The sequence below is a fragment of the Balaenoptera borealis genome (assembly GCF_965194805.1).
Source record: "Balaenoptera borealis genome assembly, chromosome: 16".
NCBI lineage: Eukaryota > Metazoa > Chordata > Mammalia > Artiodactyla > Balaenopteridae > Balaenoptera > Balaenoptera borealis.
Window position 1 is genome coordinate 88,391,053 of NC_138872.1, and position 24,314 is coordinate 88,415,366.

The window sequence follows — 24,314 nt, forward strand, 5'->3', positions numbered from 1 at the left end:
GACATGTCGGCCAGCAGACAGTCTAGAACCTTCCACCTGGTCAGGTGTCAGCCCGCACTCACTCCCCACACCAGCCTTCAGGTGTGAGTATTGATTTGAGCTAAGGTGTCATGCTTTTGCATAAACTGAGTTGAAAGCCAGAAAGCTCGTTTTCAGTAAGCACCTTCTGGACAGCCCGGCATCCCTGTTGGCTCTCAGCACGCCGCTCTGGGTTTCTGCAGGGCCGGGAGAGTCCCCCGCCGGCCTGTGTGGCTTATGTCCACGGGCAGGGGCTCCGACTTGAGCCCCTTCAGGGGGAAGCTGTTGCCGGCCTCCCCGGCCTGCACCTCCTGCCAGAGATGCTCCGACGCTCAGCAGGGCCCAGCCGCACGGCTGTGGGGAGGAGGGCGGCCGGGGGCCAGCTCCGCGAGGTTCCCAAGCGGCTCGTCCCTGGGGGAGCCTCCGTCCCTCTGCAGCTCGAGCCTGGCCTGCTGGAGGAGAGCCTTGTGGTAGGGGAGGTGGAGGGCGATGGTGGTCAGGGCGACCGGAAGCCACCAGCTGAGCGGAGGCCGCGTCCCTCTGGGTAGGAGCTGCCCGCCTGGCCCGCTGGACGCCAGCTGCAGGACGAAGGCCAGGCTGTCAGCAGGTCTGCCTGACACAGCGTGGTTTCGCAGAGCTCCCCAGACGTGCCCAGCAGGCCCACTGCCCCCGACGGCCGCCAGGCCAGCCCCTGCGGACAGGACAGAGGGCGCCACGGCAGGAACGCGAATGGCATCGCCAGCTGCACGTCCTGCGTGTTGAAGTAGCAGGTGTTGGACAGAAAGGAGAGGACGGCACAGCCCAGGTCGGCCGTGGCCAGGAAGTCTGGCCGGCCGATGGCCGCGAGTGACAGCATCGTCGCCAGCAGGCTGGGGCTGCGAGGTCCAGCGGGCCGTCTTCTGGGCCCCCCAGCCTGGCGAGGCCCCACAGGAAGGTGGTCAGGTTAAAGAGCCGACGGGGACAGAGCCGCGTAGCCAAGTGCACACCTGGACGCGACACCTTGCGCGGCTACGACGTCCTCGCTGGCTGTGGACACGCGTCATGGGAGCCAGCTCTCACCGGGGGGACCTGGGCTGCCCTAAGTTAGGGATGCCCTGCGACCTCATTGAAAAGTTTTCTGGGTCCCACCCCGATTCCCGAGGAGGGTGGGCGGCCATGGGAATTGGTGGATCCCGGGCAGGTTCAAGCTGGGTCCCACTGGAGCAGGGTGGGGTACAAGAACCCCCATGACCCCCCCTCCCCCAGGACTCCCCTCCCCCTCCCTCGGTGCTGATGGAGCGCATTCTGAGAACCACTATAGCGTGTGCGCCGCAGAAGGGTTCAGTGCAAGGTTTCCAGGATGGGGTTCGAGGCTCTCCATTTCCAGCCGGTCGGTGCATCCTGCGGGTTTCATCGGGGCCTCTGCCCTCGTGGAGCGAACGAACAGCCAGAGTCCACGTTGCTTGAAGGCAGGGTGTCGCCGCCTTTGGACCCAGAGAAGTTCTGACCAGTTCTGGCCTCTCCCTGGGGAAGGGGGCTCTGCTCAGGCCTGAGTCCTGGAGGGAGGGCTTGAAGTTACAGTGCCCGCGGGCTCAGCCTTCCCGGCCTGGAAATCATTTTGTTTCCACGTACATGTTTCCCCTCCGCAAACTTTAACTAAATTGATGAGGCGGGGAGAGAGCGCTGCTGTGGTTCAGAGGAAACTGAAGGTGATGAGCTGGAAACCGTTTCCACAGAACGCTGGCGGTGGGCCGGCTCCAACCACGGGAAGGGCCGCGGCCCGGCTGCAGGTGCTGCGTGACTCGGCACAGGCCCTGCGTTTGCAACGGCGTTCTCAGGCACGCTGGCTGCCCGACGGCAGCCTCTGCATCCATGGGTTCGCTGTGGCCCTCCTCCTTGCTGTCTCTAGCACACGCGTGTGCCTGCACACACATGCCTGTACACGTGTGTGCAGCGCTGATGCCCTGCCTGAACGCCGCTTGGTGTGGTGCCTTTATTTCGACCCGCAGAGAGCACTGCCTGCGTCCTCACCCTGCTCGCCACCCCACGCGCAGGCAGGGGGGTCTGGACCCTGGAGCCGCTCGTTCCCAGGTATGTGTCTGGCTTCCTCCATCCGAGAGACACAGTGAATAGTGATGTTTTCCATGTGGCAGTGCTTAACGCCGTGAGCGATTGCCAGGATGCTGGGTGACGTCAAAATTAAGATTGGTGACCAGACTGAGAGGAAATGATTTGGCCTGTCTCTTTAATTAAGGCAAATTGGAAAAAAGATCTCGTGAACATCGACCCCAGGTCGGAAGACGGCATCAGGCTGTCCTGGTGTCCGATCTCCACGGCGGCCGGCGTTTCAGGCCCCTTCGGGCGTGCGCCTTGGTCCCTGCTGGTGGTGTGGGGTCAGGGCCACGCAGCTGTGGCCGTCAGCTGTCACCTGGCCTGGTGGCCGGGCAGGGGGAGGGTGTGTGTCCGAACCTGGCCCCAGCGTGCCTCCCGGGCTTCCCTCCAAGGCCGGGGCCTTCCTCGGGTGAGGGGAACCCCAGTTTTGTGTGTGTGTGTGTGTGCTAGAACCATTTTAATATAATTATACATATCTGCCAAATCCAGGAAGAAAGGTTTATGCATATATAACTTTTCCAGTTAACATCTGCAAGCATAAACAACGATGATCTCAGTTTATAAATTCATCAGGGTCAGAGCAATTGACCAATGTCTCTTTACTGCTAGGCTTACCAACAGCAAATTACAGATGAATTAGTGTCCTTTTGTTTCTCTTCTCTCACTCCTTGTCCAGAGACATTTTGTTGTAAAGTTTCAGTGCAGCTCACCTCCAGCCACAGGTAATCTTTTTAGATAAGTACTCAGTTGCTCTGAATTTGCTTATAATTATAACCCATTTAATCACAGAAGAACCCCTGCAGAGGTGGAGTTCAAGTTTGCATACAATAACAGGAGATGACAGTTTTGAAGTCTAGCACAGATTAAAAACCACAGATGTACCATTTATATAAGACACACACTGATTGTCTCTTAAACTACATATTGACTCCTTATGAACATTATTTTTGAAATAAAGTAGTGCGTCTAGGACAATCAGTCGCACAATTCACACAGCCCTGAAAAGTTTTTCAGTGCCAGCTACCAGTTGGTCATGAAACGTGAGTGAGCTTGAGACACTGTCCATTCCTAAGATTCAACCAAGGATTGGCTGAGACGTTGGAACACCTCTGCTTAAGAAGACCATGTCTTTCCCTCCTTTCCCTCACAATTTAGTTTTGTTTGTTTATTTTTGGTGGTATTTGGTTGCACGTGGCTAGAATGCTTTCGATCACTTTGCGAATCAGTAAAACCAATGATCTAAAACTATGATAGGATCTTAAGTATCAAACGGTTTGTCCATTTCAGGTAGCTGGTTGGCAGGCCCCTCTAAGGCCTTTCATCTTTCCTTCTATGCCTCCTGCGACGTCGATCAGAAGATGAGTCTGAGCGTCATGCCATCTAACACTTTTAACCAAGGCCTGGCTAACACTGGAACGTCCAGCTCAGTATATTTAAAAATCACCCACAAAAAGAGGTTCTGCAGGTCCTCACAAAACCTGGAATTTCCACGAAGATGTCTGATCTTTATAATCCAAGCAGTCAGCATTGAAGTTAAGCTTCCAGGAGGCAGTTTGGTCCTTATAATCCAAGCTATCAGTGGTTGAGTTAAAACCCAAGCTTGAAGCTCCACATCCCTGGGTGGAAAGAGAAGCTGGGGACTGATTGAGATGGCTGGTGACTGCATTGGTACCCATGGGACTGAGTGTGGTCCCTGGTCCAGGAAGCTGGTGATGCATAGGGGTCAAATAAGATCCACAGTCCACGCCCCCAAAGTAGGAAGTTGAGCCAGCATATCCTTGACTATAACCTGAAGCCTGAGTATAGGTCATGGGATAGGACCTCTGCATGCAGGAAGAGGAGGTGAACAAGGGATCTGACGGTGGGGAGATGGAAGCTGGGCTCCAGACAGACACAGGAGCACTGCTGCTGGAAACGGCTGGGCCTGAGGTGCTAGAGCGGGGAGGGAATTGGCCACTTGTTCCACTCTCTGAACTCACTTCCCGAGCAGGAGACGTCCTCTTTCTGGCAGGTCTCACTTTGTTTTGACCTCCATTCTGCTCTTGCTGCTGCTGTTGGCGGCACTTAGCTCTTCGATTCTTAAACCGCACCTGTACCCTGGACTCGGGCAAGATGGTTTTCAGCGCCGTCTCCTCCCGCATGAAGACATCTGGGTATCGGGTCTTAGCAAATAACGCTTCCAGCACATCTAGCTGTGCCCGGGTGAATGTCGTCCTCTCCCACCGCTGTTTCCGAGGGGTGGCCGGGTAGCCTACCGAGGGGTGCAGCAAGTCCATGCCCGAAGTGGTCAGACTCAGCCCATTGACTGCGTAAGGCGGTTGCTTAAGATAAGACATCATGCTAAGGTTGTTTGGAGGTGCAAAGTCGGCCCAAATCCGGGGGACCCAGCCAGAAGGTCTCGCTTCACCCGGGGTGGACAGATTCAGAGTCCTGGTGGGTGGGTTTGGAGCGGTGGAGCTAAGGCAAAGCAAAGAAACAAACAGAGGTGCTGGTTTACCGCTTCGGAGGATGCAGCTCTTCCACGTTCCACCACTAACTTAAGAAGAGCGAACCCCAGCTTTACCGCGTCTTTCTTCCCCCACGCCGTGGGCTCTCTGGCGGGGGGCCGTGGACGTGGGGTCCGCAGATGGGAGTTGGTGTCCTGGCGTGGCCGCGGCTTGTTGCGCCTGGGCCACCTGGACTCTCGGGCCCTGGCCTCCCCATCTGCACGGCGGACACCTGAAGAGCCTCTTCCTAGGCTGGGTAAGCTTCGCGGACGGGAAGACCAGGCAGAGCCCCTTGCCAGGGGTGGGCGCTGGATGCGCTGGCTTCCCCGGCCGGCCGGCCCACAGGGCAGGGCTCCGTTCCCTCTCCTCCCCAGGCACGTGAGCAGAGGGTAGAGTTCGAGGCTTCACGTACTGTGCAGACCCAGATGGATGCCCACACCTTCCTTCGCTTTCAGAATCCGGCCCGGGGGCGAGGTGTCCTGGCGGGTGGGACCTGGGACCTGGCTCCCTGAGCCCCTGGTCTTGGGGGGCCCGCCTGGTGCAGCACGGTGGGTCTAGGGGCTCCGAGCACTCCTCCCAGCGGGGCCCCGGCACACACACACCTGGCCGAGCGACAGCCGCCTCGCCAGCCGGGCTGACCAGCTGTCCTCGGCTCCATTTCTGGGTGTACTTGGGAAGAAAACATGAAACGCTGGAGACGTTTTCTCAGGAAACTGTCCACGGTTCCGTCCCACCCAGCCATTCCCACCCAGCCATTCCCACCCCCTTGTAGCCTGGGATCCACTGTAGCCTTGAGGGTCTCCCCTCCCCTTCATCCCCAAAGAGAAGCGGGGACAGGGCACAGAGAGGGGTGGATGAGCTCTCAGGAGCGCCCACCACGGGCAGACACGCTGGTAGCGCTTTCTGCATAGATTTGCTCCGAGCTGGCGGTGGTCCGCACGAGGCGGTGCAGGCGTGATCCCGCCTTACGGCTGAGCTGTGAGTCAGAGCGATGACGCGGGGGTCGCTGGTGGCGTCCAGCCCTGCGCCTGGACTGCCGGACCCGGGGGCCGGAGGGTGTGTCAGGACGTGCCCACGTGAGGTCTGTCGTCGGGGGGCGCCCGGCCTGTGAGCGCAACCCACGCCAGGTGCCTGGCATCCTGGTGCCGGTCCTCGGCGGTCGGCGTCTGGCCTGGCCAGGTGAGGCCTGCTCTCGGCAGCCCCGCGATGCGGCCCGAGCAGGATTCGCCGTGTGGACGGACCACGGCTGCTTGGAGTGACGCTGGGTCGTTTCTGGGTTTGGGCTCTACAAGCAGAGCTGCCATCAGAATTTGTGGGTGGGTTTTCACCTGAGCGTAAGTGTCCTTTCCCCATTGAGCGCCTGAGGGTGGGCTCGTGGGTTCGCAGGGGAAGCGTCTGAGGCACGTGACGCCGCCAGCATTCTCCCACGTGGCCAGCCACCCGCCCTCCTGCCGGGAGCCTCCCTTGGAGGCTCTTACGTGAGGCTTGGAATTTCCCGGGAAGACGGGCCCCCGGTTTGTTCTGGTGCTAATTTCAGACCACGGGCCAGGGCTTCTGAGGCCCTTCCCTCAGCCTTGCAAAAGGGTCACCAAGGTCCAGCCCCGGGGTCCCCGGGAGCACCCGCGGCCCGAGCCCGGAGGGTGCCGTGCCCTCCGTGGCAGCTCTCGGCCGCCGCCCCCGACACAGTCCTGAGAGGGTCCACGCAGCGGGCCTCGCCCACCAGGATTGCCTGGGTCAGAGGGTGGGGAGACGAGCCCGTCCCAGTGGTGGGGGTCCGTGCGGGGTTTGGGTGCTCCTGTGTCTACACGGAGCGGGCCCCACGTCCGGCGGGAGCGCTGCCGAGCCCCTCGGTGCTCTGTGTGCTCCTACACGGTTCCGCAGACGTCTCGGGGGGTACGTAGCTACGGTAGCGCGGTGACCGTCGTTTACTAACCACCCCCTCTGTGGACACTGGCTTCTGAATCTTTGCCGTCGTGGGTGCTTTTGGGTCCTGAGTGTGAAGCTGTGCAGTCAGGGCCGCCCCGGTGGTTCTGTGCGTCCTCGGCTTGCCTGGACGGGGCACGGCCTCTGCCAGGCTCTCCTGCGAGCGCTTGTCACCACGCTGCCCTGTGGTCCCGTCTGACTCGGATGCTGACCTCTTGGGAACTGTCGTCTTGGGTTGCGTCTTCTGAAGGGCCGCAGCACGCTGACTTGTAACCCTGAAGGCACATGAGACGTGACCGCCCCACACCCTTCGTGTCAGCCTGCTGGTGGGGGGGCGGGAGGGGCACGTGGCTCTCTAGCCCTTTCCACTCGGCCAGTCGCTCCCTGCCTCGTGCCCACCGGCAGGACCCGGCCTTCTCGGGCCTTCCTGGCTGCGTACGTGTCCGCTCCAGTCCCCGTGCTACGCAGACCGGGGGCCGAGGGGCCGGGTGCGGCAGCGTGGCTGACGCTGCACGAGGACCCCCGGTCCCTCACGGGCCCTGCCTGGCGTGGGGGCCCTGGCTCACAAGGTGGCGACTTCCTGCTGCTTCTCCCTCCTCCCTCCTTCCCTCTGAGTGTCTGCATAGACTTTTAATGCCACGCTCACTGTCTTTTTTACGCTCCGATCGTCCCAAGCGGGGCTGAGGGGAGCCCCTGGCAGTCAGCTCCCGGTCCTGTTGACACGACCCATTCATCTTCTAGCTCTGTCTTGCTTTCTGGTGAAGAGAGATGCCCGAGGCCACGTCTCTAAGGAACCCTGACCCTTCGAGTGACCCTCTGTAGATTTGGAAACTTCCTGTGTGCACAGGTGACGGGCAGTCCCCGCGGGTCTGGCAGCTGGCCGTCGTGAGCAGGCCCCTTCCCGTTCCACCACTTGCTGTTGCCTCTTTCTTGATAAAAAGTTTTTCTAAAAAAGCCCAGCATTTTTTACAAGTCCACGTTATCTGACTGCTTTGCTTTCTCTTTACCTTCCTGCTGTGGCTCGGCCCCGGCGTGCAGTGCTCTGCGTTAGTGACCCGACTGCTGGAGGTCAGAGATTGGGCATGAAGTCCAGTGTCGGGCTGCCCCCGTGAAAGCCGGGCCCCATGGGCTCGGTGCCGCCAGGGGCTGTGTGTGTGCGTGTGCGTGTGCACGCGTGTGCGTGTGCCTGCGGAGCGGCACCGCATAGGCTGAACTCACCTCCTCTGCTGTGAGGGCGTGTCTTGTAAAAGCAGGATTTGCTGTGAGTTCTGAGAGCCCGAGGCTCCTGGGCTAGAGCATCCGCACAGCCCGGCTTCTGAAGGAAACTCGGGACGCGGGACGGGGCCTCCTCCTCGGGGGTCAGCGCGTCACGCTGTTAGGAGCTGCCCGGGGCCAGTCCCGCAGGCCCGCCCGCGCGGAGAGTGAAGGGCCGCGGCGGCCACTGGAGGGCGCCCCGCGAACACGCCTGCTCGGAGGCTGGCGGTCGGTCACCCAGCCGCCTGTTATCCTGCTTAGAACCTAAAAGCACAGTCAGTCCATCGGCGTCCTTCCTCGTGGGCTCACGTGCTGGTGAGGCCGGGCGGTTTTGCAGTGGCCTTGCCCCCTCTCCCCGTGGAACAGCTGAGAAACCCACAGGCGTGAAGGAAGCGCTGGGTTCTCGGTGTCCAGGGCGAGGGGTGTTGACAGATGGCACAGCCGTGCAAGCAGCCCTCTGAGCAGCCCTGGCCTCGCAGGAGCCCTGAGCGAGGCCAGTGGGTGCCTGTCCCCTTGGGAGCGTTGTGTGCATGACGTGCAGAGCGGGAGTGAGGTGCTCTGTCACCGTCTGTACCGTGGCTCTGGCCCCGCAGTGACGCAGGCATGTGGGACCCGACCGCCGCTGGCCCCGTGGACGCACCATGGGCCCTCGGACGGCTCGGCGGCTGACCCACGTAGGGCTTACGGGCCCCCGTGGCCACGGGTGTCCAGACCCACGTGGTGCAGGGTCAGCTGTGCAGAGGACAGAGGAGCCCCGGAGTAACTGAAGAGGCTGGGGTTCAAGTCATGACAGGAAAAACCTGTTTTTGTGATACTTTCTGCTGTTTGCCGACATGTCACACACCCCTGGGAATACACACATAAGAATTCAGAAATTGGCTAATAACGATCAAATACTTTAATCTTCAAACCTGTGGGTCTTCTTCAGCAGTTTCCTCTTTCTCAGACACATATGCAGCAATTCAGGCCATCTGGGTGGATGTAACAGGTTAGAAATGAGAAAGCCCCCAAATTTCCCAACTGATTTTAAATTCAAGAACTTGATGTGTAGTTTAACTTCTTAATGACTTATTCCTGGTTTATCCTTTGTCAAGTGCCTTTTTTTTTTTTAATTTATTTATTTTTGGCTGTGTTGGGTCTTTGTTGCTGTGCACGGGCTTTCTCTAGTTGCAGCAATTGGGGGCTGCTCTTCGTTGCGGTGCGTGGGCTTCTCATCGCACCGGCTTCTCTTGTTGCAGAGCACGGGCTCTAGGCGCGTGGGCTTCAGTAGTTGAGGGCATGCAGGCTCAGTAGTTGTGGCACGTGGGCTCAGTAGTTGTGGCTCACAGGCTCAGTAGCTGTGGTGCATGGGCTTAGTTGCTCCACGGCATGTGGGATCTTCCTGGACCAGGGCTCAAACCCATGTCCCCTGCATTGGCAGGCGGATTCTTAACCACTGCGCCACCAGGGAAGCCCCTCAAGTGCTTTTTTTATAAAGGAACAAATGTTTGATATCTTGATATATCTGCCACAATTAGCAGAAAACCCAGTTTCGTACAATAAATTTTATAACCTTCATGAAATAAATTCAAGGTTAAACTCACCTTTTGGGATCTTAAATAATGAAGCATGGCAAGGTAGGTGAGCTTTTGTCTATTGACAAAAATAAGATCGTTAACTTTAAAATCATAGTCAAGAAGTGTCCGTAGCAGAATTAACGACCTTAGAACATAAACTGGAAAACTTCTGGTATCTTGCAAATGCATTTGAAGAATATAGGATTGGTCAGTTAAGAAAACAGGATTGAGGGGACTTCCCTGCTGGTCCAGTGGTTAGGATTCTGCTTCCACTGCAGGGAGCACGGGTTCGATCCCTGGTCAGGGCACTAAGATCCCACATGCCGTGTGGCCAAAATAAATAAATTAATTAAAACACACAGAGAGATTAAAAAAAAAAGGATTGAGTGTACCATTCACCTTGGCTTTTTCCAAGTAGTTCCTCCTTCTCTTCTAAATGGCTCGAGTCTATGGCCATACCACCCCGAACCCAAAAATCAAAACGGCTCAAAAATTCACTGCATTTTCTGGCAATGTGGCAGGAGTACTGGGAATCAAACCAAACATACTGGGACAGCAGGAAGTGACCGAGGTGAATTCCGCGTGAGATCGTCAAGCAAATGTCCACAGAAAGTAGGCTCTGTGTCGTGGCACCAGCGGCCGAGGCGAAGGTGGGCTTGTTCCTTGAGGTGCGGGGGCCCTAAGGGGGGATCCAAGATGCGGCAGGAGCAGCAGAGGGGCCTGCACCTGAGACCCCAGTATGTCCCTCTGTCACGTCTCGGGGCCCTCTGTCACCAGTAGAGGTGGACGCCGGGACGGGGGAGGGACAGAAACGCGCGGCTGCCGCTGTCTGACACCTCCCCACCCAGGAGGCACCCCGAGACTGGACAGCTTGCAACCAAAGCCACTGAGAAACTGATAAGAAATAAAGTGATTTCAGGCCCCCCGTGCTGTTTGGGGAAGACCAGCTGGGCTGAGCGGTGCAGGACTGCAGGCAGAGATCTGGGCGCTGGGGGTTTACCTTTTCCCAGGAGCCCTGGGAGCAAAGAGCTAAAAGGGAGGCGGGGGGAGGGGCTGCTGTACCTGCCGGGACCCTGCGGGGCGCCCTCAGCACATCGTCATCGTCATCTTCATCTTCATCATTGATGGTTGGGGCAGCTGCTGGAGGAGCCGAGGGGATGGGGAACTTGAAGACAAATCCCACCACAGCCTGGGGCCCTGGAGGCGGCTGTGCTCTTGTCAGCGACCGGAGCCACCCAGAGACCTCTTCAGTCCCTCCCGCCCCATCCCTGAGGTTTAGTGCCCAGAACCGTCCCCAGGGCCACATCGGGCGGGGCGGGGACCATTCCCGGCATCCAGTGTGTGTCTGTGATTCTGCACAGGCTCTTCAGCCGGGAGGGGAAACAGTCTGCACGTAGAAAAGCAATGCAGCTCACTCAGGGCTCAGTTTCCCAAAAGACTGGGACCAAATGGGGCGATTTCCCCGGTAGATGCCACAGAAAAGAGCCAGCCTCCTCCTCGGGGCAGCTAGGTGGTCAGAAGTGAACACGCGTGTATTTATGTGGCAGAAGCCCAGGGGCTGGGGCAGCGCACACCATCACATTCATCTTTCCTCAGAAAGGTACCCTCGTACCTTTGCTGCGAACTTGAAAAACGAATCTTTGTTTCTAGGGAGTTTGGGGGTTTCAGAACTGAGGGTCAGAGGGTTGTGGGGCGGTAATTTCTTCGTGAAGACTTGGGGTGGGGGAAGGGAGGCTCCTCTGAGCCCCGCCCCGTCTGGTAAGGTCGTCTGGTCTGCACCGTCCATCTTTCTGTCCCGGGAGCGGGCAGCACCCTTGTGGCCCTGGTGACGCCCACCCGTCCAAATCCCTCTTTCCCGTCGGCAGGCCCATCGGCTTTCGGGTTAGGTTAGAAATCCTAACATCACTTTTCTTCCTTCGGTTTATTTACTTTTGTGCACACTTTGGGGACTTGTTTAGGACAGACCCACGCTGGCCCAGCGACAGCGGACATGACCCGGGGGCACACCTGGGGGCAGGAGAGGCCCCGTCTGACTCTTCTCCCACCACGTCCACGTGGACGCCAAGTCGCCAGCAGCCCCGGCCCCGCGAGCCCACCACCCACCCATCCCCCGAATGCGCTTCCGTGTGTCTCCTTCATTTTAATACCTTCTGACTTTCCTACCAAACGTCTCTTCATAAACAACAAAACAAGAGGGAGGGGGGATGGAGTATTTTAACAATACAAAGTATAAATAGTGGCGTTAGATTTTCATCACTCATTTGAAAGCCAGACATGAGGCTGAGGGAAGCAGGCTGCTGCAGGCGTGGACCTGAAAGGCACCACAGGAGACAAGCGCACGCCCCGCGGGCAGCCAGGTGCCCCGATGGCACAGCCCATCCTCACACCTGGCACCTGCTGCTCGGACATCATGGCCTTGGCCTGAGGGTGGCTTCTTGTGGGAGGACACGGGAAGCTCCAAGGGGACTCGCCTGGTTCTGCCTGGTCTCCTGGGGAGAGGGAGGGAGCAGGTGATGCAGGGCCGGCGAGTCTCCTGGATGCCAGACCCGGGAGGGAGGGAGGGAGCGGGGGGCCCGGCCACTGCGGGCTGTGCCTTCTGCCACGCGCCGTCTGCCCCTCGGTTGGCCGAGGCCCGAGGAGCAGCGTCTACGCCATCGCCGGCTGTGCCCCCGCTTCGTCCAAGGAGCAGCTCTGGTGCCCACGTTGCAGCTTCTTTATCAGCCGCCGGAGTTTGCCGGGGAAGTTTCTGTCGATGTGGCGGTAAAGAAGCGGCACCACAGCGCTGCTGGCGAAGGCCAGGAACCTGGACAGGTCCTCGGCGAGGAGCAGCGTCCCCAGGTGGTGCCCGTCCACTGGCCTCCCCCGCGCAGCCAGGACCGTGCGCCCCAGGAGCGTCAGGTAGTGGGGCGTCCAGAGCCCGAACTGCGCACACACGGTGGCCACCAGCAGCCTGTGCGCCGAGGGGTCCGGCTGGCCCGCGTCCCGGTCGAGCGGCGTGTCCTCCTTCCGGATCCGCGTGAGGAGCACGAGCGCGTACAGCACGGCCAGGCCGGGCACCAGGTACCCGCTGAGCAGCATGATGGCGTCGGCCGCCTCCGTGTCCCGCACCTGGGAGCACTCGGCCAGCCTGGCAGCCACGTGGCTGCAGATGTAGAAGAGCAGGGAGGAGAAGCCGGTGAGCAGGGCGCCGCCCCACACGAAGCCGCACACGTGCCTGGTGTTGTAGACGCTCGACATGTAGGTGCGCGGCAGCGCCCGCTCGATGTAGCAGTCGAGGCCCAGCAGCGCCGTGGAGTACAGGGTCACCAGCGCCGCCACGTTGAACAGCACCAGCAGCGTGACGTGGACCTCGCTGCCCACGTCCCACACGGCCCAGCCGGCAGCGCCGGGGCCCAGCAGGTGCGCAGGCGCCAGGGCGCTGAGCACCAGGCCGGCCGCGGCCATGTTGGCGAAGTAGACGTCGGGCATGGTCATGCCGCCCGGGTCGTGCAGGTTGGCCAGCAGCAGCAGGGCGTTGTAGCCGAGGCCGAGGGGGACGCCGACAAGCAGGTAGAGCAGCGAGAGGGCGGACAGGGCCCGCTGGACGTGCTGGCAGGGGAGCTGGTCCTCGCCGCCCGTGCCGTTGAGTGGGCAGCTCCACATGGCGGGCTGTGGGGAGAGCAGCGTGTGAGTCCTCCCCTCGACCAGACCTGGGCCCTCCCTGCCCCCTGAACCAGCTGGGACGGCCAGAAACGGCGCTGCGTGTTTTCTGTGACCCCGAGGTGGCACGGCTGCAAGCTGTGAGGACCCTACCGGCCACAGGAGCCTCCCTGGCCCTGTTTGCCAGGGAAACGTACAGCTCTTGGAACCATAACATGCCTGCCGTCACCTTTTGGTGATGGGCGGTGACTGGGTGGGCCACGGCGACAAAAGCCTGTAGAGGAGGGGGTGGACCCGAGGCCTGGCCTCCCGCGGCCCCGTCAGCCCCCGCGGCCCCCTCGGTGGGAGCTGCAGCCCTGCCGGCGCATCCCTGGTTTCCTGCATCAGTCGCGGAATCCCGCGATCCCCCTGCTCCGCCCTCCCCTCCGTCCTGCGTCTGGGCCGAGGCGTGCCGGGTTGGGGCGACGCAGGTCCCGAGCTGCTGCCCGCCTGCCGGCTCCGTCACCTCTGGGAGGGGCACGGCCGCCGCAGGGACACGGGTCCTCCCTCCAGAGCCCTGGGGTCAGGGGAGCCGGCGGGAGCTCCAGGCAGGTGACACGCCCTCGTGGGGTCCTCGGAGCCTCTACGTCCTCTTCTTGCCGATTCAGTGCTGGCTCCCTCTTTCCCATCTCCGTCCCAAATGCCTGCAGGCTCCTGCCTGCTGAGCCACGGCCTGGAAAGTGGCCGGGGGCCGGGGAGCCGGTCCACCAGAGCGGCCTGTGCGTGCTGTGACCAGCCTGCGGCCCAGTCCCCCTCCACTCCGGCCTCACACGGCTCGCAGGGCGTCCAGCGGCCCCCCCGGGCCTGAGTCCCTACCCTCCTGCCGTCCACGCACTCTCACTCTCCCGCCACGCCTGCCCTGCCTCACTCCGGGCCCCACGTCTCCTGGTGCCTGGGCCGCACCTCTGCGCGCGTGGGCGCCCATCTGCGGGTTCTCGTGACGCCCCTCCTCCCGGGGCAGGTGCAGCGGCTCTTCCCTCTCTGTTTACAGCCAGTTTGAGGCACAAGGGTTGTGTCTGGGAGGACCAGCGCGTGGGATGGGCGGCCCTGCCCGCTGGCTCCCCCCATGGCCCCACGGCGGGTCCCCTGGTGCCCCCGCCCCTCCTGGGGATCCCCATCCACATGGAGGGCGGGCTCAGCCAGGGGAAGTCAACTGAGCAGAGGTTCTCAGAAACCGAGGACAGAAGGGGGGCCCTGCAGCCTCATGGGCCGCAGCCGAGGGCAGGGGGATTGCTGTCGGCAGAGGAGCAGAGCTGCTGCCAGGGGCCCTGCCCTGGCCGAAGAATGGCTCAATTCTTGGGAGGTGGTCACATGGTGTAAACCTACTGAGAATTTCCTTCACAGACTCACGTGCTCGTACGGCCGGCTCGCTCGGCCCGAGACAGGCTGTGAGTGTCTCGAGAGTCAGTGCCGGGTTTTAGATTAAAAACCTGCCCGAGTTTGTTTTCCGGCAGCTCATAAACACAGAACTTAGAAACTGTGCCCCGTGAGCTACAGGCAGCTCTGTGTGTGTCCTCTTAGTTATCAACTGTGAGGACACTTCCGATTTCAGATGCAGATCACGAGCTAAAAGTACCAGTTTTCACTTGCTTTCAGTCCGTCTTTGCTTTTTGGCCCTACGTTCTTCCTGGAGGCCCCTCGTCTCCAGGTGTCATTCAGCGGGCCCAGGGCAGGGACACCTGTTGGGGGAGCCGCCTCATGCACAGATGAAGGTGCCTGGCGTTTTCTGAAGTGGGGAGGCCCATCCTCACCTGCGTGGGCACGCGGGGTGAGAAGAAGGGAAGGAAGCAGACGGGTGACACCGCTGGCACCGAGGGGACGTGTAACCAGGACACTTGCAGGCCGGGGGTGGGTGGCCACCTGGCTCAAGACTGCGCGGGCGGCGCCTGTGGGCTTGCAGGGGAGCTGGGGGATCTCATTTGGGGACGCTCAGCAGGTGACTGCCTGCCCCGGCGGCAGGGCAGCCGGTCAGACCTGCTCGAAGCCCAGCCGGGTATCCCGAGGACGTCGGTGGGGGCGGCCGTCCTGCCCTGCCCAGGTCCCGGTGCTGCTCCTGCAGGATGCCCTGCCCCTCCCCCGCCGCCTGCGGTCCCCCCACTTCCCTTTGTGCTCTGGTTTTGCAAGTGCAGGAATCTGGAAACAAGACTCTCCTCCCCCCACCCCAGGCCATGTGAGGAGGGGGCCTGAGAACAATGGCTTGGCTCCCACCCTTCACACAGGCTCGGGCTGGGCTGGGCTGTCTTTCCAGTTACCAGCTCTGTTCACTTCCTTCCCGAGAAAGAGGAACTGGAACGGCTGCCAGCGCAGAGACCAGGATTCCAGGAAGGGCCCTCTCTGCGGTCCTGTCCCTCCCAGAGGCAGGAGAGAAGAGGCCAGGTAGGCCCTGAGTGGCCGGGCTCCTTCTCTCCGGTGCCTCGGTGGGCCGTCCTTGGTGGTGCCGAATGTGGAGCGCTTGGCGGTTTTCATTCTGAAAGCTGCCACATTCTCCCCAAGTGGCAGGATTAATAATCCAACTTCTGATGACCCCGTCACCTGCTGCAGCCCTCTCAGCTCCAGGGGTCAGGACGAGCAAGGACCCCAGTGGCCTCTCGTCCAGGCTGGCCTTAGGAACAGGCTGATCCTGTCGCCCTGTCCTTGGGGCCTTCCTGACACCTCCTGGTCAGAGCTGCCCACGCTGCTGCCCGCTGGGCCCCTCGAGGCTCCCGGGCCTGCCCTCTTCTGCACCCTCACTCCCTCCCCCCTCTCCTCCCCTCCCACCCTGCTGGCTCCCCTGCTGCTGCTCTGTCCCATCCGCTGTCCTGTCCTCCCGGCTCTGTCCCGTCCGGCTGCCCTCCTGCCTCACCTCCTCCGGGCCCGCCTCCAGACTCGCTGGCCGGGGCGGCCGCCTTCCTCTCGTGCTTTCGCTGCATCTCCACTCTCCAAGCCTCCCCCACGCCTCCTCCGGCACCAGCAGCCAGTTGCAGCGCCCGCACCAGGCCTCGTCCACGGCCCCTTCATCAGATGAGACACGAGGAGTGGCCCCAACCTCCTGTCCTCCCACAGGACTGCACCCAGGGGCCCTCCGAGGACCCCCAGTCCCCCAGCCCGGCTGGGTCCTGGTTCCGTGCCCGAACCTCTCTCTCCTGCCTGGTCGGGGTCCTAGCCTCCTCCCAGGTCCCCTGCCTGACCTCCCTCCGCTAGGCCCAGGGAACATACAGGTGTGTGCACGTCCACCCAGAGACGACCCAGTTGCTCTCGGATCCCGGCCTGCGGTCGCCTCTCTTCTGCGGCAGGTGTGCCAAGCCAGGGCTGCAACCAGCCTCGGTCCACGGAGCAGGGGCGCGCTGATGCGTGCAGGCGCGTTGCCTCGGGGATCACAGCGATGCCGGCGGCAGGACCGCCGAGCCCTGATCATCTGCTCGGCCGGCGTGTGGCCCTGGGCCGGGGGAGCGGGCTGGTCGGCACCTGTGTCCTGGCCCGGCAGAGAAGCGGGAAGCAGCTCCACAGGCCGGCACTGGCACTGGCACGTGCCTCGGGCTGTCCGCGGTGGTCCAGTGACAGCTTTATCCTGTTCCTCCTATCAGGGGGTTGATTACTGAGCTAAAGGTGACTTGCATCCCCGCCGTGGGGGGGTTTTGTCTGTCTGGTTCCTGATGACGCTCCTGAAGCAGCAGCCTTGGCGCTGCAAGCACGGCGCCTTCCCAGCGTCCGCTCCCCTGCCTGGTCCCGGCGTGGCTGCAATAGAGCGGGCGTCTGGCCAGTCTCGCTCGAGGGGATGGAGAGGTCTTTAGCTTCGGGCCAGGGTGGTTCCAGGCTTGGGGCCAGCAGTGGAGAGGAGAGAGGAGGGCGGCCAGCCTGGCAGAGCAGAGAGCACCTCGCCCGCGGGAGGGCACCGCCGGCCTTAGACTCCGGGGTGGAGGTCGTCTCCCTGGGCCGGGGCGGAGGGCTCAGCTGGCTCAGAACGTTGCCCCTGACACTGAAGCCCCTGCTCAGGGTCTTTCTCTGCAGCCTTGGCTGCATGCACGGCACCGGAGGGTAGCCCTGGGAGAGGCTGGAGCTCAAAAATCATGCTTCTTTCAGAGACGCTGAGAGGACCGGGAAGTCGGGCAGCGTTGGGCCCGATGAACGAGCTGGGCTGCGCGTGGCCCGCTGGGGCTGCTGCTTTGTGAGTGTGATGGGGAGCTCTCAGGCCTCCCTGCCCACCCGCTGCATGTGGGGCACCGGGGGCTGAGGGAAGCCTTTAAGGGAACAAAGCCGAGCTCACCACTTCTGCAGCACAGAGGGTCCCCTGTCGGACCCCAGTGGCCTTGCCCTCTGGAGGGAACCAGGGTGAGGCCCCAAGGCCAGAGGTTCATGGTCAGACAAGGTGGCGTCCACCTGGGGTACTTGGGCAGCGGCACTGCCACTGACCTCAAGCTAGCCCGTCAGAAGGGCATGGTGATAGGGCGGCCACCTCCAATGGGGCAGGCGGGGCGAGCCCTGCTCGGGGCTGCTGGATGTGGAAGTAGTGGTTTTGTCTCCACGGGAGGCCCAGGGCACGGAGCCGTTTCGGGGCTCTGTCCCACCCGCACCCGTTTCTGAGGACTCAGCTGTCTCTAGAGCCCCCTCTCTTCCTTGACTGTCATTCATCACAGATGTTCCTCTGCATAGAAGTACTGATAGTTTTCTTCCAAGACCCTCTCTGGGTTCCAATGATTATCTTTCAAGAAGACGTTCTCCCAGACTCGCCAACTTCCAGCCCTGGGAAGGCTCAGCCAGCCCGTGGTCACGCTGTGTGCCCCTCGGGTGGGAGCTCCCCCGGCTGTGCAGGGTGGGAGGCTCGCCGCGTGGCACTGAAGAGCTGTCTGCTCCAGACTTGGGCGGGGAGGAGCGGAGACACCACGAGAGGGAAACCCACGGCCGCCCGGCTCCAAGGCGGACGCCGACGTGCGTGCAGAGTGTGCGGCGCTGGCCCGAGCGCCCCAGGGCAGCTCTCCTGCTGTCTGGAATTCCGGAGAAGATGGTCCCCGGCTCTGCTCTGGGCCCTGAGCGGGCACTTCCAGGACGTCTGCCGGCTCTCTCTGGCAGCCACGAGGCCCTGTGGGATGGCCCCGTGGCCTGGGTGGGTGCCGGGCCGTGCTGACTGGAGTCACATGTGGGCAGAGAGGGTCTTGCGGGACACGGGCTTAGTGTGGAGGCCCCCTCTAGGTGGCGTGGCTGGGCCTCAGGAAAGGTGAGCTGACAGGCCACGCCTCTGCTCAGCGGCCTAGGGAGCCCTGAAGCCCAGGAGGGGCCGTGGTGTCCGGGGCTGCGGGGGCAGCGCAGTGAGGCAGCAGCTCCCCCCCAATGATTGGTGACTGGGGGGCCCTGGCGGGGGACTGGCCACAGGCCTGGCCAATGGAGCGGAACAGCCGGGGCCAGGTGTGAAGCGGTGCCCACCTGGGGACCTCGGGGCCCCAGGGCGCATGTCCAAGCCCTGCTGCACCAAGGGCCCTGCTTTTATACTTTGAGAAAGCAGCTCGGATGCGCCCCCTGGCCTGACTCAGTCCTCCCCTCGGGAGGGACCCACGCTGCCTGCTGAGAGCTCTTGCCCGAGGGCTGCGGAGGGAACCAAGCAGTGGCCTGTGAGCTGGGCCGAGGGGCCGAGACCAGGACTCCCCGTGGTTGACGACCGGGCTCCCTGGGCACCCTGCTCACAGCGGCCTGGCTTTGGTCCCTGGGTCAGGAGGTTGTCGGGAGGGTGGGGCGAGTGCGGTCGGCGGAGGAGCCTGGCCCGTCCCGGCGTGGGCAGTGGGGCCGCAGCTCCTCCCCCTCCTCCACATTCCGTTACTGCAGAGGAAGCTGCTGCGTGAACTCTCGCTCAGACTCTCTGCCAGCTCACACGTGGGGAGAGGAAGCTGGGGGAGAGGGGACAGAGGGCTTGAGCGTGGTCACAGGCCCAGTGTGAGTGCTCACGGGGAGAGGCTGCGGGCCCCATCAGACCCCACATCACAGCTGAGTCCCCGGGACCCCACCAGGGCCTCGGTGACAACACAGGCAGCGAGGCTCTGGGGCTGCACTCGCTGAGCTGGGGTCTCCTCCCCGACGGCGCCCCTGGTTACAGATGCTCCGCGGTCCCTTCTTTCATTCTCTGCTGGCAAGGACCGCACGTCAGTTGGGCTAGCTGCTGGAAGTGTTTTGAGGCCAGATGTCAGCGTCTTTCTTCCTTGATTTTTTTTTTTTAAAAAGAGCCCAGAACGGTATAAACCAACCCTTCCAAAGTGAATGTCCACAGGTAACTAAAAACCTTGCTCAAGTTCAGGGCTACAGTGCACGGTGATCTCTGTGCAAGTTGGAGGATGCCAGGAGCACATCAGAGCAGCAGCCTGGCGGGGGGGCGGGGGGCGGGGAGCGGGCGGCCGTGGCGGGCAGGGGGTCCTGAGTGAGCGTGTGCGCGTGCACGAGCGTGAGCGTGTGCACGCACACAGCCCGCAGAACGAAGAACCGGCTAACTCCCGTCCGAGGTCGCTGAACTCGGCCCGCTGCACCCGTCTGTTCCCACCTGCCGAGAGCTCCCTGAAGCGGGAGCATTCCTTGATCGGTGCCCTGCTGCCTGGCTGGCTGTGTCCGGGGAAGAGGAGGCCCGAGATGGTGTCACAGGCTTTTCCCCAGAGTGCCTGGGCAGTGCAGCTCGGCCTGGCTGACGTCCTGGAGACCCGCCGCGCACCACACCTGGACTTCAGCTGAATGCTCTGGAGCCATCAAAATGCGCTGGAAATGACTCCTGAATGTTTATTTCCTTTTGTAATAACAGGCAGAGGCTCTAGCTACAATTAACATGCAGCTGGTAGGAGCCAGACGCTCCGGAAAGGCTGATGTTTTCATAGGTTTTCAATGTAGAGAGCTTACGCTACTGATTCCTATCACAGACGCTGCGCCTTCCTGGCTGTGGTAAGAAACGGTCCATTACGTAGATGGGGTGTTCTGATTTTTGTAGCCTGTTGCTTTTTAAGGTTCTGAACCGAAGAGTGGTGAGTGTGAACCACGTAGCCTGCCTCAGGCATAAACTGAGCTGCCTCTGGCTCTCCGGGGGACAGAACGGCACGTCCGCCGCTCGGGAAGGGCTGCAGGAACGGGGACCAACAGCCCGGGACACCCGCCCGGCTCCTCACCCTGGAAGAATATGGGACACGTGTTCCTTTGTTTGTGGAGCACTAGTTCCTTGCCTTTTTCTTGTCCCCCGACTACCTTGGTTTGAGGCTAATGCTCCTTCCAGGTAATCTCAACCAGGGGAAAACAGAACCAGGAAGACTCGCTCAGAAAGTCAACGGCCACACTGAGAACAGACCGGGCCTCCACTCAGGCTCGGGCAGACTGGCACCCTGTTGGGCTCCCCACCCCGCCCTGCCTTTCCCTGGTGTGCTCTTACCTGGGGGGTGCTCGGAGCCACAGATCTTATCGCTGCCCGTGGTTCTTTCCAAGGGAGGAACGCCGGCAGTTATTTTTGCCCATTACACTTGGTATAATGGCGACAGTTGCTTCCTTGGTTCTCATTAAAACTGGGAAACTCCTAGGTGCGCTCCGCCCTCCCACCGCGTGTGTGGGAGGCAGGGGACCCCGGGGGGACACACGGGACAGGCGGCCCATGTCACCCTGTCCCTCCGCTACTCAAGGGGTGCTCTGTTGGCAGGTCTCGGGGGCCAAACTCGGCCCCTTGGCAGCATCGTTTTAGCTTCTCAAATTAGAAAGTTCACTTTTACTCCCTAGACTGAGTGCCCTCTGCTCTTTGATGCCTGGCTGGTATTTTGGGTTCCTGGGCCTGTGAGACCCTGTGGACAGACGCAGCCTGGTGCGGCCCAGCCGTGCAAGAGGCTCCAGCTGTAGAGAGCTGAGGAGCCGGCGGCGAGCAAGGGGAGGTAGCTGGACACTCTGCTGAAGGAGGAAACAGCCTGCTTCTGTCGCGTGCAGAACCCAGCAGCCCTGACCCCAGACGCAGCCCTGGTGTGCAACTGGGGCGTGAAAGGCCGGGTGGCAGGTTGTACTCTCAGGGTCCAGATGACATCCTAGGGCCTGGAGGATGGATGCAGCTTCCCCAGGGAGCACCTTCCTCTCCCGGCCCCGGAAAGCGGCCGGTCCCTCTTCCCACCTGTAATCACGCACGCATACCCCCTGGCAGGGATCTTTGCAGGCATGTCACTTCTTAGTTATATAATAGGTATAAGCAGTTCTCCGTTCTAACCTAAAACACCCCACACCCACATGCACTGGATATATGTGCTTTTCTCCCGTCACCCGCCTGCCAGGGGCTTCTGTGTTCCAGGGACCCCGAGTCAGTGCAGAACAAATGCTGTGCTCGTCTCTCCTCAGGGTGTTTCCATACCCCCCAGGGAAGTAGGACAGCAGCAGTCAAGGGCAGGGCCCACCCCCCCAGCTTCCTGTCCGTGACTCGGCACAGTACGCACTCACCAGATGGAAGCTATGGTTTTTCAAAGTCTATTATCTTAGAGAGGACTTCTCCATTTAGGAAGATGCTGGAGGTTCCGGTGTGGAGAGCTGGACCCTGCAGCGGGTCGTGGAGTGTGTGGCCGTCCCCTCAGCGTAATTATCAGTAGGGCCTCTTTCCCTCTCAGCAGCGCCCTGGTGAGGACCCAGATGGGACGGTAGTGTGTCTGGCCCCCCCGTCATGCGTGAGCAGCCTGGAGCACGGTCAGAGACACCGTGCTCACACTCTCGTGTCTGCAGAGGCCCGGAAAGCAGGCTGCTCACCCCTGGGTGACTGAAGGCCAGCCCGCTAGATGCTGCAGACAGCGAGTGGGGAGGAGGGGGCCCGCTGCTCGGCCGAGGCACGGAGCTGGCTGTCGGCAGGCGGCCTGGAGCTGCCAAGTGAGTGCACATCCAGCGATGGGGGGCCAGTCTGTCAGGTCCAGGCTCACCCTCTGTCTCCCCAAAGCCCAGACAGACTGCGACACTGAGACCAGGGCCCCACCGAGACCATGAACCCGGCTACCGTGTTCATGTCACTAACTTGGTGTTGGGTTTCCTGTGCTGGTACGTGGGTGCTCAGAGGCGGGGGCACTGCCTTCTTCTCAAGTTTTGAAGGAGCCTCATGCCCAGGGGTTTTTATCTTTTTATCAAGTGTCCTAGACCATTAACGACACTTGATATTTCCATTTAGACGTCGTTCCAGAAGTTCCTAAGATGTTGTAATCATAAAAGGGGGCGAAAGTTACAACCACGGTGACCCAGGAGCGGGCGGTCAGTCCCCGGCAGGACATGTGAGGAACCGGCGGCGCTGCTGAGCCTCCTACGCGGCCAGCAGCTCTCAGCTGCCCGGACAGGTGAATGACCGCAGGGCAGCGGCCCTGGCCGGCTGGGCTCCGCACGGCTGGAGGGCAGCCACGGGCGGGGACAGCGCTCCCACCCGCCGGGGGACAGCGCCGGGCGGGGCCGAGGGGACCCGAGGGTCAGAGCGGAGCACCGGCCCCGGCCGCTGCGTCCCGAGCTGCTCCCGCGCGGGCGAGACCCCGAGTGTGCCCGTCCGCCCCCACCCCGCGTCCGGCGCCCACTCACCGGCTCGCTGGGCCGCGGACCGCGCAGTCGCCGCGAGGGGGGCAGCTCGGGGCTCCGAGAGAGGCGGCGGGGCTGACGGCGCGCACGCCGCGCGGGCCTGTGTACACACGTGACCGCGCCGCTCCCGCCCCGCCCGGGAGTCCGCCCCGCCCCCGGGGGCGCGCCGCTGGCCGGCGCTCGTTCGGCCGAGGGCTTGGGCGGGCCAGATTGCTGAGTCAGAACGCGCTCTAATCCGCAGGGGACGGACACCCCGCCCTCGGAGGTTGTAATCGGGGCCTGCCAGGCGCACCTGCTCCTCTTCCCCAAGAGTGCTTGTTGGCTCCAGGTTCACCCCTTAACTTCCTGGCCTGAGGAATTTCTTTGTAAACAACTGGCCGCAGGAAAACCGTTTAAAGAGACAGTGCGCTGTTTGCAGTCTCATTAATTCCGTAGCTGCTGTTCTAATTGGGTGTTGGGAAAGTTACAGAACAAGGTCGTTTTCTCTGCTCTAAGGCTTGTGCTGTAATAGTGCTCCTGGCAACGCGATCTGGCTCCAGAGCTAAGAACGTTTCTGAAAATCCAAGTGTGCTGTGTGACCAGGGGTTGATGGAACAGGAATGATGAGAATAGTAACCAAGGCTGGCCCTGGGTGTCATGGTCCTGCTGGCTGGGCTCAGGGCTCCACCTTGGGCCATCCTGCTTGACAGGACAGCTTCCTGACCAAGGGATCCGAGAGGGAAGTTGGGGGTCAGCTGGGGGACCAGACTGCCTCTGCCTCTCTGTCAAGGTCATGTACAGACCCCTGGGGCCCCCACCCTCCCCTTGGCCCTGTTGTCATTACCGTAAGTTGCTCCTCATCCCAACACCAGGTCTTTGTGGCAGCAGGCAGGCATCCAGTCGTGGAAAGGGTAATCCTGTCAGCTGGCACTGACATCCAGCAGCGAAGGAGGACGGGCTGTGTGCCAGGTTCTGTTCTGGGCCCTCAGAGCAGCCTTTCAAGGTATATGCTCCATGTTTCATCAAGTCGGAGACTCCGTCAGCGCTGCACGCGTCAAAACGTTATGGACCGCTACAAGAAAAGAGTGTGTCGCTGTCTCTCGTAAGAAGCGTGCTGATCTTAGAGTCGTCAAAGTGAGGAAATATGCCTTACCATCAGTGGAGTACGGCGCCCTGCTCATTTTAAATTGTACTGAGGCTCAGAAAACTTAAGCAGCGTGCCCGGGGTCATGCAGCAGGGTGGAGCCAGAATTTGCACTCAGGTGGTCTCTGCTTTCTAGATCTAGGGCTTGGGACTTTGGGTCGTCCTAGCGATCTGCCTAAGACGTGTTGTTGTCTACTTGTTTGAAAGGCCCAGGACCCCAGGATTCCTGGTCAGAGTCCCTGGAACGCCAGGCTCGGCAAGGCTCATCCTCTGGAACGTGGCCCTGGAACGTGGGCTCTGCCCACGGGGTGCTCCCCGCCTGGTCAGCTGCTGGTCGTAACTGGGAAAAAGCAGGCGTTCGGCTCCGTCCCGGCCCCTTAGCCCTCGGGTCACCCCACTGCTTTATCTGCAGAGAAAAACTTCCTCCACCAAGCAGGCCCGGGCCAGGGAGAATGGCAGAGTCTGTGTGTGTCGGGGGATCTTCAAAGTGGACCCACCCTCCAGCTGAGCCCAGATCAGCGTTCTCTAGCTGGGGAATGTAAACACGCTCTGCGGGGCCCCAGCTCTGTGGCCTGCTGCTAGCTGCTCCCAGAGCTCAGGCCAACTCCTGTGCAAGACCCAGGTGTCTGCAGGGACAGCTGTACCGTCCTGGGGGCGGGAGGAGTGGGAAGCTGGTCCTGG

General features: G+C 61.4%; 2 protein-coding genes and 1 pseudogene across 10 annotated transcripts in view; 1 reads left to right on the forward strand and 2 right to left on the reverse strand.

Annotated features, from left to right (window-relative positions):
- The window catches only part of CHLSN (cholesin), a 98,390-nt gene that overhangs the window by 44,574 nt on the left and 29,502 nt on the right, over window positions 1-24,314 (forward strand). The gene's annotated exons all lie outside the window — the stretch shown is intronic.
- Window positions 2,594-5,339, reverse strand: LOC309613622 (homeobox protein OTX2 pseudogene; annotated as a pseudogene). The gene has a single exon. The product of its transcript is annotated as a homeobox protein OTX2 pseudogene (transcript).
- On the reverse strand, window positions 8,871-23,439 carry GPR146 (G protein-coupled receptor 146). Of its 7 annotated transcripts, none has more exons than XM_082360619.1 (3): window positions 22,514-22,666; window positions 21,410-21,580; window positions 8,871-12,976 (listed from the first exon to the last, which is right to left on the reverse strand). In XM_082360619.1, exon 3 carries the CDS (start codon window positions 12,968-12,970, stop codon window positions 11,975-11,977), a length of 996 nt encoding a protein of 331 aa, XP_082216745.1. In that variant the 5' UTR covers window positions 12,971-12,976; window positions 21,410-21,580; window positions 22,514-22,666; the 3' UTR covers window positions 8,871-11,974. The 7 variants fall into 7 exon arrangements, with proteins under 7 accessions (XP_082216745.1, XP_082216744.1, XP_082216741.1 ...); XM_082360618.1 differs by having other exon boundaries at window positions 21,410-22,136; XM_082360615.1 differs by lacking the exons at window positions 21,410-21,580; window positions 22,514-22,666 and adding exons at window positions 15,849-15,997; window positions 16,202-16,968.

Bases quoted from the DNA above. Each gene is read 5' to 3' on its own strand.
- GPR146 (XM_082360614.1), bottom strand. From the start codon at position 16,400: ATGATCAGGGCTCGGCGGTCCTGCCGCCGGCATCGCTGTGATCCCCGA. The intron at 12,977-15,848 runs GTGAGGCAGGAG...CTCTCCCCACAG, and splicing joins TGGAGGCGGGCCCGGAGGAG to CCCGCCATGTGGAGCTGCCC.